Source organism: Cajanus cajan, chromosome 3 (assembly GCF_000230855.2).
Source record: "Cajanus cajan strain Asha chromosome 3, NIPB_CcT2T_4, whole genome shotgun sequence".
Classification (NCBI taxonomy): Eukaryota; Viridiplantae; Streptophyta; class Magnoliopsida; order Fabales; family Fabaceae; genus Cajanus; species Cajanus cajan.
Window position 1 is genome coordinate 63,857,289 of NC_138519.1, and position 15,014 is coordinate 63,872,302.

Here is a 15,014-nt window from a genome sequence, read left to right on the forward strand (position 1 = left end):
AACCTTTACTAAACATAGAATATCTGGAGTTATAATACTCCTATCATGCTCATCCTTATCTCATATTAAAGATAAGAAGATTTCCTACAACTCTCATGAAGACACCAAGTCCTAATTCCTTCATATACCTTGTGAAAAATTCTAAAAACCGAAGCAGCTATAACCAATGCTAACAGCTTGACCCCTCTTCACTAAAACAACCATATCTGGAGTTCTACAACTCCTTTTTGGGTGATTCCAACGCCATTGGAAAGATAAGATCCAAATCTACAACTTTATGAAGACCTTGAGACCAAATTCGGTCATCAAGACCCACCGCTGCAGCGCTCAATCCAGCGCTTTAGCTGTAACTCTCTGCCAGTTCAGTTTCCCTTCCACAGCCATGGCTGCAAATCCACGGCCATAGCTGCAAGTTTCTGCCACTTCAATTTTTCTCCACAGCTATGGCTGCAAAACCACAGCCATGGCTGCAAGTCTCTACCATCACGTTTTTCCTCTTCCACAGCTATGGCTGTGAATCCACGGCTATAGCTGTGGGTTCCTGCAAGTACATTTTTCTTCCACGGCTATAGCGGTGATTCCACGGCTATAGCTGTGGGTTTCTGAACTTCCAAAAACTCCATGGATTTCACCTTCGTTTTCACTCAAAACCTCCATGAACTTGCAATCCAAGGAGACCCAAACCATGCTACAACTCAAATGCAATACTACCAACCACATGCAACCCAAAAACCTCAACAATCACAACATGCATGCATCCAAAACTCAAGAAGAAAAATCATCAATGTTTAACCTTCCATCAAGAAACCAAAAACCCCAACTTTACCCACATGCAACCAACACAACCAGAAAATCCCCAAATTTTATCCAACCCCGAAAACACCCAAAAACACATTTTCCTTCAAGACAGCCCATGAGTCAGCCAACATCAAACATCTCATGAGTTTCTAAACTCATTTCCAACCAATCCAAGCGAAAACTAGCTTCCCTTACCTTGGTGGAAGATTCCGAGCTTCGGAAAAAAGAGAATGATGAAGAAGAAGAGGAATGAGTTTGAAGAGAACTCCGTACGGCTCAGCTGAGTCCAACATTGCTATCAGCACCTTGATTTCCAAGAGAAAATGATCAGCCAAAAGAAGATTGAGGAGAAAGGTGTTTTGAGTGGGTAGACAAAGAGAGTGAGTGAGGGTTCGGAGGGGAGAAGAAAATATATGGAAGAACGGGGCCTCACAACTTGCATTGTCATTTAGCCCCAAGAGCTTAGCCATTCATTATTGTCATCAATATCTTCTAGATATTTGCCTTGTTGCTAGCACTGCTCATTAGGCCCTTAGAACTTAACCTTCATACTAGTATGAAAACTTTTGACGCAATGGATCCTTTATTTGGATCTACTGCTTCCATTACCCAATACTTGTTTGAACTGGTCACTAGATGGAACCATCAATTCTAATAGCAATAGTTGAGACGATGAAGGGGTTAAACACTAGGGAAAACTCCATTAATGGGTTATGAGCAAATCAAACGAGTAAACTTACATGTTATTTTAACTCAAAATCTTAAGACGTTAGATCTTTAAGTCTTTCTTACTTATATTATATTCAACATATCCAACTATATCTAATATATTAACATTTTAGGTTAAGATCTAATATTGAGTTCACTTGTATAGTTTACTCAGAAGTCCTTAATAAAATATTTGATATTTAATCTATTCATATTCTTAACAAAATTATGTTATATAATATAATAATATTAAAAATTAAGATGATTATGATTTGTTAATTTTAAAAACTAAAATGGCATATGAATTTAAAGTGTAAAACTTTGTAGATAGGAAAAAAAATCATAAGAATTAATGTAATTCACAACAACTTTGATGTAATTCACAACAACTTTGCTCAATCTACTCGGCTAAATCTGAGCTTTTGTACATTGCTAATGAGCACTATGTTATTTTTTATGATTGTTAAAATAATTATTATATGTAATTCAAAATAACTTTTTTATCTTCTTAAAATAGTTAACTTTTAAAAAAATGGATATGTCATATTTGAAAATTATGACTTTCAAATGCAAATCGTGTTTTTCAAATACAACTCTTATTTTATTTTATTTTTACAAAAGTCATATTTATTTATTATTTCAATATTTTCAAAATGACAAAGTCATGTTTGGAAGACGCAACTTACTTTGTTTTGTTTTCTTATTTCCTTGTTAAAATAATATTTTTTATATAAAATTAAAAAATCATAATTTTAAAGACGACTTTATTTTAAAAAGAAAAGCGAATATCGTGTTCTGTAAAAAAGTTATGTTATGTTATTATACAAACACAACTCATCTGTTCTTAATCTTTTTAAAATCCTTACCATTTCATAAATTTTTCGAAATTTTTTTTCCCTTATCAGTAAAAAAAAAAAAGAAAAAAAGAAAAAAGAGCTTTTCTATATAAAAAAAAATAGTACATAATAAGTTCAATTAAATTGTATACCAAATATTATTTAATTTTACTGTAGTAGTTCAAACGTTGGTTTTGGAGCTACCAGTTTTAGAAACCGGACCGAACAAGGAACAATACAAACGAGTACCATCTGGTTTCTGATCGAAGCAGAAACAAAAGCAGTATTTTCCAACAAGTATTGCAAGTGAAGCAGACCAAATTTCTTTCAATGCCCCAAACATAACGCAAAGAATAAAGGATACACATAAGTGTAAAAAAAAAACAAAAAAGAAAAAGAAAAAATTGTCCACCGCCATGGATTCGCAGCAACGAACGGTGGCTTCTCCTCCGTCGCCGCCAGGCCACGATTCCACCGCCACTCTCATCGCCTTCCTAATATTCTTTGCCATTGCCGCTCTGGTAACTCTCTCGTCATTGTGATTTCGAAATATTTCCAATCGCGCTTTCGATAAACGACGACGCATGAGTTTATTGCACCTTCATTTTTTTCATGTCGTTTGGGAACAGTTAATGTCGTAGAACTGCAATGATGTTTATTTGAATCTCGCTCGTATATGTAATCCTTCTATCGTTTCATTAATCACTTGCCTCAGTTATCTGATTTGGTTTGCCTCTCTCTTCTTGCATGATTGTTTTCCGATTGATTTTCGTGTTTTATTTAACTTGTAACAATGTGTATCATTTTTAGTTTGTTATGTGCTTTTAGTGTAGCAAGCATTCATTTGGTTCTTATATTTGCACCATTTTTGCTTTTGTTCCTGTAGCTAGTAGAAACTAGTGATTTTAATCTCTATTAGAATTACATTTTGGTTTCTGTCCCTGAGTGTGTCTTAAGTCTAATTGCCAGAAAATTTGTAGTGGCTTTACACCGTTAGTTTTTATTTTGTGGTGATGCTAGTTAATGGACACTTAACAATAGGGATCAAAACGGAATCAAAAGTGCTTGTGTAGGTATAGGGATTAAAACGTGTAGTTTCTAGGTATAGGGATCAAAATGGGAAAATGCGGGAAGTGTAGGAAACAAATGATTAATTAAACCAATTTAATGAAACACGCGAGGTGGAGTTGTATTAGTTGGCACATTAAATGTGATAAACTAAATGTTTTATTTGATCACTTTTGGATAAGGTCTGAGGCCTCACATTCAGTAATAACGTGACAAAGTGAATGTAATTACTAACATCCGAATGGGTGAGATAACCTTTTCTGCATGAACTATGATCCGGTATTGCTCATTCATGAGGTGAAAGCCTGGGATAATAAACCTTCAATTATCTGCTTACAGTTTTTAGATTGAGGATGGTGGAAAGTTCTAAAATACTGAAGTTAAATCATAATGAATAAGCTAATAGCCTATTTGTCTTGATTTGTTGTTGCTTTGGCATTAATTCTTGCTCACTAGTTTTTTTGGGAAGATCAGTTCATATAATAAAGATGTTCTGCTTACAATTTTCATCTTTGATTTGTTTTTCAATGTTGACTGTGTTGGAAATTTCCCTGAATTAATTAAGGTTTCCAAAAATTTAGTTTTTGATAATGATCTTTGTAGCCAAACCACATAATGGGATAAGGTTTAGTTATTGTTCTTTTTGAACTATGTCTTACAATTGAAAAATATTTAAATTGATTACACTCAACCTTTAAAGCTTAAAAACTTGTGATATATCTACAGGTTTTGGTTCCTTCAGCATCCCCATCCTTCCAAAATTCCTTGTCCATTCTGCACCAAGTACCTGAAGGCCATGTTGGGGTATATTGGAGAGGAGGTGCCCTTCTGAAAATAATTACAGAGCCAGGTGCTAAATACTCCTTTGTTTTCTTCAATGTATACTAGCACAAAGGTTTGCTTCATGTTCTTGATATTAATTTTACAGGTTTCCATCTAAAGATGCCTTTCATAACTCAGTATGAACCTGTCCAAGTGACACTTCAGACAGATCAGGTAACTTGATTAGAGCAAGTTCGAGGTGGGAATTACAGTCTCCTTTGGCTTTATAATTTGGATTTTTTATTTATGGTGACTATTGCAGGTGACTGATATACCCTGTGGTACTAAAGGAGGAGTTATGATCAATTTTGGGAAGATTGAGGTGATAGCAAATATTTTTTCATTATGTAATCTTAGATTCACTGGTGTTCTTTTTTTATTCACGTCTTTAATACTATGCACTGATTTACATTATTCTTTGAGGTTGTTAATCGACTCCACAAGGAATTTGTCTTTGAGACATTGCTCAACTATGGTGTGCATTATGATAAGACATGGATATATGACAAGATTCATCATGAGATCAATCAGTTCTGCAGCTCTCATAGTCTTCAACAAGTCTATATTGATGTGTTTGACCAGGTTAACTTTGATATTTTACAAGTTTAATTTTATGGCCATAGTTTGTTTTATACTGGTAACTCCCATTTTGTACGGTAATTGTTAAGAATAAGATGACAGTTGGACTTGACACAAAAAATTTCAATGTAGTTCAGTAACTTGTAGCTTCTATTGTCAAGTTTTTATTGTTCCATACCTTGTGATTCTTTTCCTCCATTGTACCTCTGTTGAGATACACCAATATGCATCTTTTGGCTTCTGGTTTTTCTCCTTTCTTGTTGTGTCAATAAGTGTGTCAACATGCTATCATTGGAGCCTTTCAGATTGATGAAAAGATGAAAGATGCTCTTCAAGTTGACTGCACCCGCTATGCTCCAGGAATTGAGATCATAAGTGTCCGTGTCACAAAGCCTACTATTCCAGATAGCATAAGACGCAATTTTGAACAAATGGAAGAGGAGCGTACCAAGGTATATTTTCATTAAGAAGAGCTGTCATTTTCCTGTTAGCGTGTGGAGTTATACAGGTAAAACTTAGTTGATAATTTCATTTGAAGGAGACATGTTTATCAAACATGTGTGAGCACATGCACATATCAGTGCTTTTTCCCCCTTATGGTTGATTTGCACTGTCATTTCTCTGAGATATGTATGTCTTTTGTTGAGTCCTATAAATGCTTCAAGCGGGATTTTGTATGCTAGCTGTTCATCATTTTATTTTAGTTTTAGTTCTTTTCTTTTCAAAACAATGTTAAGCAAGGTGCTTTGGATTTTATGGGGTAGGTCTTAATTGCTATTGAGAAACAGAAAGTATCCGAGAAGGAGGCAGAGACTAAGAAGAAGATGGCCATTAGTGAGGCTGAGAAGAATGCCAATGTTAGCAAGATCCTTATGGAGCAAAAATTGTTGGAAAAGGATAGTGCTAGAAGACAAGAAGAAATAGAAAATGCAATGTACCTGGCACGTGAAAAGAGCCTGGCAGATGCAGACTTCTACCGGTGAGATTTTCCTATTCCTAATGTCTTTGTTGAATGCAAGTTTTATGAATAAAATATTATAATTTATGGTCTTGGAAAATATAAATGGCTAATTTTATTGTTTTTCCAATATCAAGTGTAATAAAGGAAGCTGAAGCAAACAAGTTGAAGCTCACCCCTGAATTTCTTCAGCTTAAATTTATTGAGGCCATTGCTAATAATACGAAGATCTTCTTTGGGGACAAGGTATTACTTTCCCCTCCCAGCTATGTCAATATTTGTCTGCCCTTGTGCACAGACTTGACCTTTTAGTCTGCTCTCCAGGTTCCAAACATGATTTTGGATCAGAGGCTGCTCGGAAACTTACTTCATGATGTTTCTAGAGGGAAAACTACAACGGCCAAAGCAGATATCTGATTTCTTAGCTGTTAGATTATTAGGATTAATAAGGCTTCTCTCATTAGTTTTTTCTTTTCTATTTTTTCCTCTGTACCTGTATTTGTCTTAGTTAGTTTTACATTAGATAGGTCTAACCATGGTTAGTTAGCTTATCTTTTCTTTGGCCACTTATACTTGTATATATAACAATAATCCTGCTCTCTGTAAAGGGTTGATTGTTACATGAGAGAAATTATTGAGAACTTTACCCGCTATCATGGTATCATCGTGTGACTATTCTTCGCTTCCGCATTGTTCTCTGTTCCGATCAGCTTTTCTTTTCATCCATTGTTCTCTTTTCTGATCAATAATGGAAAATTCAATTCAACCCGCACTTTCCGATCACCTCGTCAATCCGGCGAATCCTTTGTTTCTTCATCCCGGAGAAAATCCAGCTTTAATTCTTGTAACACCTTTGCTTTCCGATAACAATTTTCCACAATGGAAACACGACATGCTCGTAGCCCTTGAAACCAAGAATAAGGATCAGTTTGTTCTTGGAACCCTAACCTGTCCAAATCTCTCCGATCCTCTTCACAAAGCATGGTGCCGCTGCAACAAAATGGTTATGTCATGGCTTGCACACTCAATGACTCCTTCAATTCGTCAATCTGTTATGTGGATCGAGTCGGCTTCCGAAATTTGGCGAGACCTTTGTGATCGCTTCTCTCATGGCGATAAATTTCGCATTGCTGATCTGCAAGAAGAATTGCAAAATTGTAAACAAGGTGAGCTTACTGTTTCACAATATTACACTCGTTTGCGTATACTTTGGAAAGAATTGTCAATATATCGCACAGTTTTGGCTTGTTCCTGCCCTGTTGCATGTTCTTGTGGAATATTTTCCAAGATTCAGAAGGAACGTGATGATGATTGCGTAATCAAGTTCTTGCGAGGACTCAATGATGAATTCTCTCAAGTTCGTTCTCAAGTAATGCTTATGGAACCTATGCCTGGCCTCACTCGCACTTTTTCTCTCGTTCTTCAGCAAGAACGCGAGTTTGGAGGTCCAGTTCCTCCAATTCCACAAGAATCTGCAGCTCTGGCTACATTCAATGATGATTCTGCTCGCAACAACTCTTCTACTCGTGGTGGATTCTCTAACACTCGTGGTGGTGGTCGTTCTGGTAGAGGCAACAATACAGGCAGATCTACCAGATTTTGCACTAAATGTAAAAAGACAAATCATACCATTGACACATGTTTTCAGATTTATGGTTTTCCACCGGGGTACAGGACAAATGGCAAGAGTACTTCCACTACTTCAAACACTTCAAAGTCTTCTGTGAACAATTTTGATTCTACTACTTCTCTTGTATCTGCCACTTCTGCTAAGGATGACGTCACGTCTCAGAACACTTTCAATTTTTCCAAGGATCAATATCAAGCATTATTGGGCTTGCTTCAACAGTCCCAAGATCCCTCTCCCTCTGTTAACAGTGCTCACAAATGTTCTGTGAGCACTCCAGGTATCAACTTGTTCCAATCCTCTTGGATTCTTGATAGTGGTGCTACTGACCATATTTGCCCTTCAAAATCATATTTCTCTTCTTTGATTCCTATAAAACCTGTTTCCGTTAAATTGCCTAACAACCAATCTGTTTTTGCTTGTTATTCTGGTACTATTCACCTTGGAAATCTTACTCTTTATAATGCATTATATGTTCCTGATTTTTCTGTTCACCTAATCTCTATTCCAAAACTTGTTACTACTCTCAATTGCATTGTTATTTTTTGTGAATACGACTGTATCATTGTGCAGAGGCATACCTTCAAGATGATTGGAGCAGCTAAACAACAATCTGGCTTATTTCAACTCTTACAACACAATGATTCACTTGGTTTTTCTACTACTGGCAACAATTGTACCACTGTTTTAGCAACTACTCTTAATGATAACTTTAGTAACTCTACATCTGTATGGCATGCAAAACTAGGACATCCTTCAAATAAAGTTCTTCAGACATTGTCTTCCCAATATACTTCAATAAAATTTCCTTTAGTTCATGTATGTGACATATGTTCTTTTGCCAAACAAAAGAAATTACCTTTTCCTGACAGCACTAGTATTACCAATTTCTTTTTTGAACTTATACATGTGGATATTTGGGGACCACTTGCTATTTCATCCATTGAAGGTTACAAGTATTTTTTAACTGTAGTTGATGATTATAGTCGTTTCACATGGATTCATTTGTTAAAATCTAAGCAGGAAGTCAAATCTTTATTGCCAAATTTTATCATTCTCATTGAGAATCAACATGATTGCAAATTAAAACGTTTAAGATCAGATAATGGTAAGGAATTTATTCTCACTAATTTTTATAATGCCAAGGGCATCCTTCATGAAACAAGTTGTGTTGAAACCCCTCAACAAAATGGTATTGTTGAGAGGAAACATCAACACTTATTAAATGTTTGCAGAGCATTACTTTTTCAATCTCAGATTCCTAAAACTTTTTGGTCTTATGCTATAAAACATGCTGTCCACATTATCAACAGACTTCCTACTAGATTTCTCAAACAAAAATCTCCTTTGAAATGATTTATCATCATAAACCTGATCTACATGACTTAAGAGTTTTTGGTTGTCTTGCTTATGCCTCAACTCTTGCTGCCGGCAGAACAAAATTAGCTCCTCGAGCTTCTAAATGTATATTTCTTGGATATAAATCTGGCACTAAAGGATATGTTCTTTACAATTTACATTCCAGATTTTTTTCTTTATCTAGGAACGTTATTTTTCATGAAACTGTATTTCCCTATTCTGATTTTCATAAATTTTCCTCTAATTCTGATGCCATACTCACTGAATCTACTAATGATTTTGCACATTATGAACTTTATCCCATTACTGTTTTGGAAACCACTAACACACACACCCCTAGTGAACAATTACAGCAACCTTTAACAGAAGAGATGCAAGACATTCCTGTACAACCAAGAGTTTCTACAAGACAGAAGTTTAGACCCAACTACCTTAATCAATATCACTGTTACAGTGCCACTTCTTCTAACTCTGCTTGTCTTTATCCATTGCATTCATACCTATCTTACAATAAGTGTTCTTCTAACTACACTGCATTTTGTCTTTCTATCTCTGCACATGTTGAGCCTTCAAATTATGCACAAGCTATTACTCAAGACTGTTGGAAGCAAGCCATGATGACTGAACTTGATGCGTTGAATCGAAACAGAACCTGGTCTTTGGTTTCACTTCCTCCTGGCAGAAAGTTGATTGGATGCAAGTGGGTATATAGAATCAAATACAAGGCAAATGGTTCAGTTGATAGACATAAAGCTCGTTTGGTAGCCAAAGGATTCACTCAAACTGAAGGCATAGATTATTTTGAGACTTTCTCACCAGTTGCTAAGTTGACAACTGTAAGGTTTCTCCTAGCTCTAGCTTCCACTAACAATTGGTTTCTACATCAATTGGACGTAGACAATGCTTTTTTACATGGAGATTTAGAGGAAGAGGTTTACATGAGGCCTCCTCAAGGACTACAATTACCTGATTCCAAACTTGTTTGCAAATTGGAAAAATCATTATATGGCCTAAAACAAGCTAGCAGAAATTGGAATCAGAAATTGAATTCTGAATTGCTTCATTTGGGTTATAAACAAAGTTCAGCTAATCATTCTTTCTTTATCAAGAAACAAGGTTCTTCAATCACAATTTTGCTTGTCTATGTTGATGATGTCGTTTTGAGTGGGAATAATTTTTCAGAAATTCAAATTGTTAAACAACATCTCCATCAGAAATTTCAGATTAAAGATCTTGGTCCTTTGAAATTTTTCTTAGGTCTTGAAGTGGCTAGATCTAAGAAGGGGATCATTCTAAATCAAAGAAAATATTGTTTAGAGCTTATTGATGAATCTGGTTTACTTGGCTCTAAACCAGCACCTACACCAGCTGATCCTGCTATAAAACTGCATGCAGACCATGGTTCCCTCTTAAATGATCCAACTAGCTTTAGAAGATTAATTGGCAGATTACTTTATCTTACTAACACAAGGCCAGACATTAGCTTTTCAGTCCAACAGCTGAGCCAATTTGTTTCTCAACCTCGAGAACCACATCTACAAGCAGCCTTGAGAATTGTTAGATACCTTAAAGGAGCACCAGGCCTTGGTCTGTTCTATCCTGCTGATAATCATCTCAGAATTCAAGCATTTTCTGACTCAGATTGGGCCACTTGTTCAACTACACGAAAATCAGTCACAGGCTATTGTGTTTTCCTTGGCAAATCACTTGTTTCTTGGAAATCAAAGAAGCAGTCTACTGTCTCAAGATCTTCCTCTGTAGCTGAGTATAGGGCTTTAGCTTCCCTTACTTGTGAACTCCAATGGTTGAAATTCCTATCTGACAGTCTTTTTGTTAAGATTCCAGCCCCATTTTTTGTATTTTCTGATAGTCAATCTGCTATCCAAATTGCTAAAAATCCTACCTTCCATGAGAGAACAAAACACATTGAGGTGGATTGTCATCTGATTCGTATCAAACTTCAAGAAGAATTACTACATCTTATTCATGTTCCTTCAGCAAATCAACTAGCTGATGCATTCACTAAATCCTTGTATCCAAAGCTTTTCCTTCATGCTATCTCCAAGTTGGGTTTATCCAATATACATGGCCCAACTTGAGAAGGGGTATTAGGATTAATAAGGCTTCTCTCATTAGTTTTTTCTTTTCTATTTTTTCCTCTGTACCTGTATTTGTCTTAGTTAGTTTTACATTAGATAGGTCTAACCATGGTTAGTTAGCTTATCTTTTCTTTGGCCACTTATACTTGTATATATAACAATAATCCTGCTCTCTGTAAAGGGTTGATTGTTACATGAGAGAAATTATTGAGAACTTTACCCACTATCATAGATGTCAGAGCTCAGATGACTCAAAAGCATCACCAACATTTTTGAGGATTATATCTTCAATTATCTTTACACAACGAGAATGACATATGTTCCTGCTCGGGAACACTCCTCTTGCAATTCCTTCTTGATCTCGCAAGTCTTCGGTGCCGACCGGATACTGTCCTCAGGGTGGGGGAGGGTACCTGCAAAGGCACTCCGACGCTCGAGTTAGTATTCGGTATAGAGCAATGTATGCTACAGTATTAAATAATCATACCTACCTTTCTGTCCCATCAATATTGTATTTATAGTGACTTGTTTGGGCCTGATGGGCCTTTTTGATTAAGAGATTAATAAATTGAGTTTATCCTTTGATTTGGGTTGATGTGGTACTCTGTTATCTAACCAAAATTAGCGTAATGTAACTTCAATAATGATGGGTATTCGGCTTATATTATGACCGAATACCCTTTTAGGTTATGCATTAGCTGAACTAGTACTTGACCTTCAAACTTGGTGATTGGGCGACTGTTCAACCTTGTGGAGAAATACCCTTTCGGGTTGTGTATTGGCCGAAGGGGTATTCGGTTCCTCAGTATGCTGATGATGATAAGTTCCTAACTTGTAACCAAACTCTTTCAAGTTGTGCATTGACCGAAGGGGTGTTCGGTTCCCAGTACACAAAAATGTTCCTAACTTGTAACCAAACTCTTTCAAGTTGTGCATTGACCGAATGGGTGTTCGGTTCCCAGTACACATCCCCCCCAAGCCCAAGGAAATATGACGAAGGGGTTTGATAAAGGTGTTAGTCTTTATACAATGGTCGAGTACGCTCTGGATCGGGTGATATTAGGTAATAGCCCTTCATGCTATGGAAACACTTTCATTGCCGAAGAGGGTGTTCGGCTTCTTTTATTAGTAACTGAATTGAAAAGTTTTGGCCGAAGGGGTGAGGGAGCTTATTCCAATAAATTGATACCTGTCGTACAAGTAATAATTATAGCAATTGGATTATGCATGGGATTTCAACTTTATTCCCGAACATGTTTGATTTGGGTCCTGCAAGTATATAACCAATTATATACTTAATTGGGTTTCACGTGGTGCATTTGCTTTACGCAAGGATTTCTCATCATGACTAAGGGTTGTCAAGTTCAATCAATTTTCTCGTCCTCGATTATGGCAAAAGAAACTTGTTGTGCGTGATGTGAAGGTGTTAGACTTTTCAGTAGTCGAAAGAGTGCACCCCTTTTAGGTGGGAGGTTTGAAGGATGTCACTTCATTGGGCCGAAGGGTGTTAATTTCAGGATGTACGGATGACTGAAAAGGTGTTTAACCGAGGGAGGTATCGTAACACTGTTATGTACTCGGTTGCTTTGGTAATGTTACTAAATTGACGTTACCGTGGTTGTATATTGGTATTGTAACTGCATCGTTTGTCTTATGGGCATATCTCTTTGGATTTCGTGCTTAAATTACGGACGTATCTGTTATATTGACGATGTATCCTTTGTGTGACATTGGTGTCTATTTATAGGTGGTCTTTATATGCTTGTTCGTAATTCACGTTTGCATTTCGAAATAGCCCGCTGCTCTCTCCCGAATACTTGTCAAGGTACGTTGTGCATATTTTTTCAATTTGGGTCTTTTGGGGTTGTGAAATGGTTACTGTTGAAGAGACGGAAGGGTCCTCTAGGTCCTCTTGGTTTACTAGTTCTTCGTCCGGTGCGGGGTATTCAGCCCATTTTAGTGAAGTCGAGATGTCTTCTAGTTCGTCCCGGCAAGTATTAGGTGGTAATGCTGCTGATAGCTCGAGAGAGACTTCCCATTTTAGTGAAGTCGAGATGCTTGCTAGTTCTTCCCGGCGACTATTAGGTGGTGATGCTACTGATAGTTCGGGAGACACTTCTGGGTCAGAGATTCGCAATGCTACTATGGATCCGCGTGACTATCGCCAAAAGTTCCCCCCATGTGAGATTCCGGGATATGAATGGGTTGATGGGGAGGTGGCGGCCTATCACTCACGTTTTAACGAGCGGGTTGCCGTAGAGCGTTTGTTAAAAAGGTGTCGATTGGCCAGATGGGAAAATCTTGACCCTTACCCTATAATGTTTCGTCGTTGCCGATCAGAGGGTGTTGGTGAGGTTGACTTGGTTTTTCTTGCAAAGCGAGAAGGCCAGGGTGACTTCTTTTACATGTATGAATGTTTGTTTAGAGACCTTGGCCTCTCACTTCCATTCGACGAGTTTCAGATGGGTGTGCTTCAAGTCTTGAACGTGGCTCCCACTCAACTTCACCCGAATGGGTGGGCGGCAGTACAAGCCTTTCGAGTTTTATGTAGATATCACTATATTGAACCGAGTGTTGGTTTGTTTTTACACTTTTTCTGCACGCGCCCTAACAGTAGGATCGTGAAGTGGTTGTCATTAATAAGGCATTTGGATCGACCTCTTTTGAAGTCATTCGCTTCTTCTTTTAAGGGCTTCAAAGCTGGATTTTTAAAGGTGATGATTGATCCAGTGGTTGGTCGAAACTATTTTTATGACAATGAAGGGAGTCCGTTATTTCCTTTCTATTGGACTCAGACACCTCGCAAATTTGATGAGTATCCAGCCGAAATGCTCAGCCCGGACGAAGAAGCCTCTTTGACGTATCTGAATACGTTGCCCCGAGAGATCCCAGCTCGATTTTTGGTTCTTTTGCCGAGAGCACCTCGGCCCCGATTTGATCTTGAGGGTATGTGTTTATGAAAGCTTGTTACGGGTTTTAAGTTAGGTTGATGTGTGACTTTTTTCTTTTTGCAGGTTGGATGGCGCAAAAAGGATTAGGACTTTCATATCGACAAGCAGTGCGTAACCGGGCACCGACGAATATCTCTGCAGAAGAGCACCGAAATGTAGTTATTGACCCTACCCCTTCAGCTGCTGACGCACCGAACCCTCCTCAAGATGTTACTTTGCCTGATCCCCATGGTAAGAGGAAAAGGGTTAGGGGCAAAAAGAGATCGGAACCTCATGCGCTCGATGGTTCGCGTACCAAGCATAGGCGTGTCGAAAGGAACCACACAGACTTGGCCATCCCTTCGGCCATAGTTGCACGTGACTTCCTTGATCCTGACGTCCGACCTTCTAAGATGCTAGCGCCAGATCTTCTTTCTGAACAAGGGCATCGAATGCTTGAGTCGACGACTCCTTTGTCTATGTGGGCAATGGTTTGTGAACTTCAGGTTCGTGCTACTGCAATTCTTCGGAAGTTGGCTTTGGAGCCTCTAGCGGATGCACACAAGTTGAAAAGGTCTCTAGAAGAGACAAGGGATGCATTGCAACATTCGGTGGAGGCGCACGAGGTGACATCTACTGAGAAGTTGGAGGTTGAGGCTGAAGTGGCACGTCTGAAGGAAGCTTTTGAGGATATGGAGGGTCGTGCTATGGCTGCCGAAGAAGCCGAGAAGATGAGGATTATCGAGTTGAAGGAGGTTTTGGAGCGAGAGGCCAAGGCTAAGGCCGACATGGATGCGTCTATGGAGGGTTTTCGGATTGATTGTGAGAACAAGATCATTCATGAGCATGAGTCAGGCTTCAAGCACGCCGTTCGTCAGGCTCAGTATTTCTGTAGCATCCCTTCAGGTTTCACTTTTGAAGTAAACAAGGATTTCTACAAAGGGGTGTATATGGAGTATGACGAGATGCCCGAGGATGCCGAACCTGATGAGGTAGCTCCGTCCCGATCTGCAGCACCGGAAGACCCCGGCACTACCATCTAGGCTGAGGATAGAATGATGAGTAACCACACCGTGACTGATGATTGATTAGTTAGGGTCTTAAATACATCTGTTTTGTGAATGATGTATAGGGGTGGGATTTTTTGGTGTATGTTAGGGGGTTATACTTTTGTTTACTGTGACCCGTTGGTCTCATACTTGGTTGTACCTCGAGCCGGTAGTGCTCGCT

At 38.1% G+C, this 15,014-nt stretch overlaps 2 protein-coding genes across 2 annotated transcripts; both read left to right on the forward strand.

Moving 5' to 3' along the window:
• The first annotated feature begins 2,535 nt into the window (after positions 1–2,535).
• Positions 2,536–6,422, forward strand: LOC109803490 (SPFH/Band 7/PHB domain-containing membrane-associated protein family). The gene is made up of 9 exons (XM_083071058.1): positions 2,536–2,863; positions 4,137–4,260; positions 4,339–4,406; positions 4,495–4,554; positions 4,656–4,814; positions 5,117–5,263; positions 5,576–5,790; positions 5,907–6,015; positions 6,094–6,422. The coding sequence occupies exons 1-9, from the start codon at positions 2,759–2,761 to the stop codon at positions 6,184–6,186; spliced, it is 1,080 nt and encodes a 359-aa protein (XP_082927184.1). The 5' UTR covers positions 2,536–2,758; the 3' UTR covers positions 6,187–6,422.
• A 95-nt stretch (positions 6,423–6,517) lies between these two features.
• Positions 6,518–8,752, forward strand: LOC145956392 (uncharacterized). Its single transcript, XM_083071984.1, has one exon. It carries the CDS (start codon positions 6,518–6,520, stop codon positions 8,750–8,752), a length of 2,235 nt encoding a protein of 744 aa, XP_082928110.1.
• The last annotated feature ends 6,262 nt before the right edge of the window (positions 8,753–15,014 follow it).

What these genes read in the sequence shown, in the direction of transcription:
- LOC109803490 (XM_083071058.1), top strand. Translation starts at nt 2,759, where the DNA reads ATGGATTCGCAGCAACGAACGGTGGCTTCTCCTCCGTCGCCGCCAGGC. An exon ending in TCTTTGCCATTGCCGCTCTG is followed by an intron (nt 2,864 to 4,136) that starts GTAACTCTCTCG and finishes ATATATCTACAG; the next exon opens with GTTTTGGTTCCTTCAGCATC. An exon ending in TGACACTTCAGACAGATCAG is followed by an intron (nt 4,407 to 4,494) that starts GTAACTTGATTA and finishes TGACTATTGCAG; the next exon opens with GTGACTGATATACCCTGTGG.
- LOC145956392 (XM_083071984.1), top strand. Translation starts at nt 6,518, where the DNA reads ATGGAAAATTCAATTCAACCCGCACTTTCCGATCACCTCGTCAATCCG.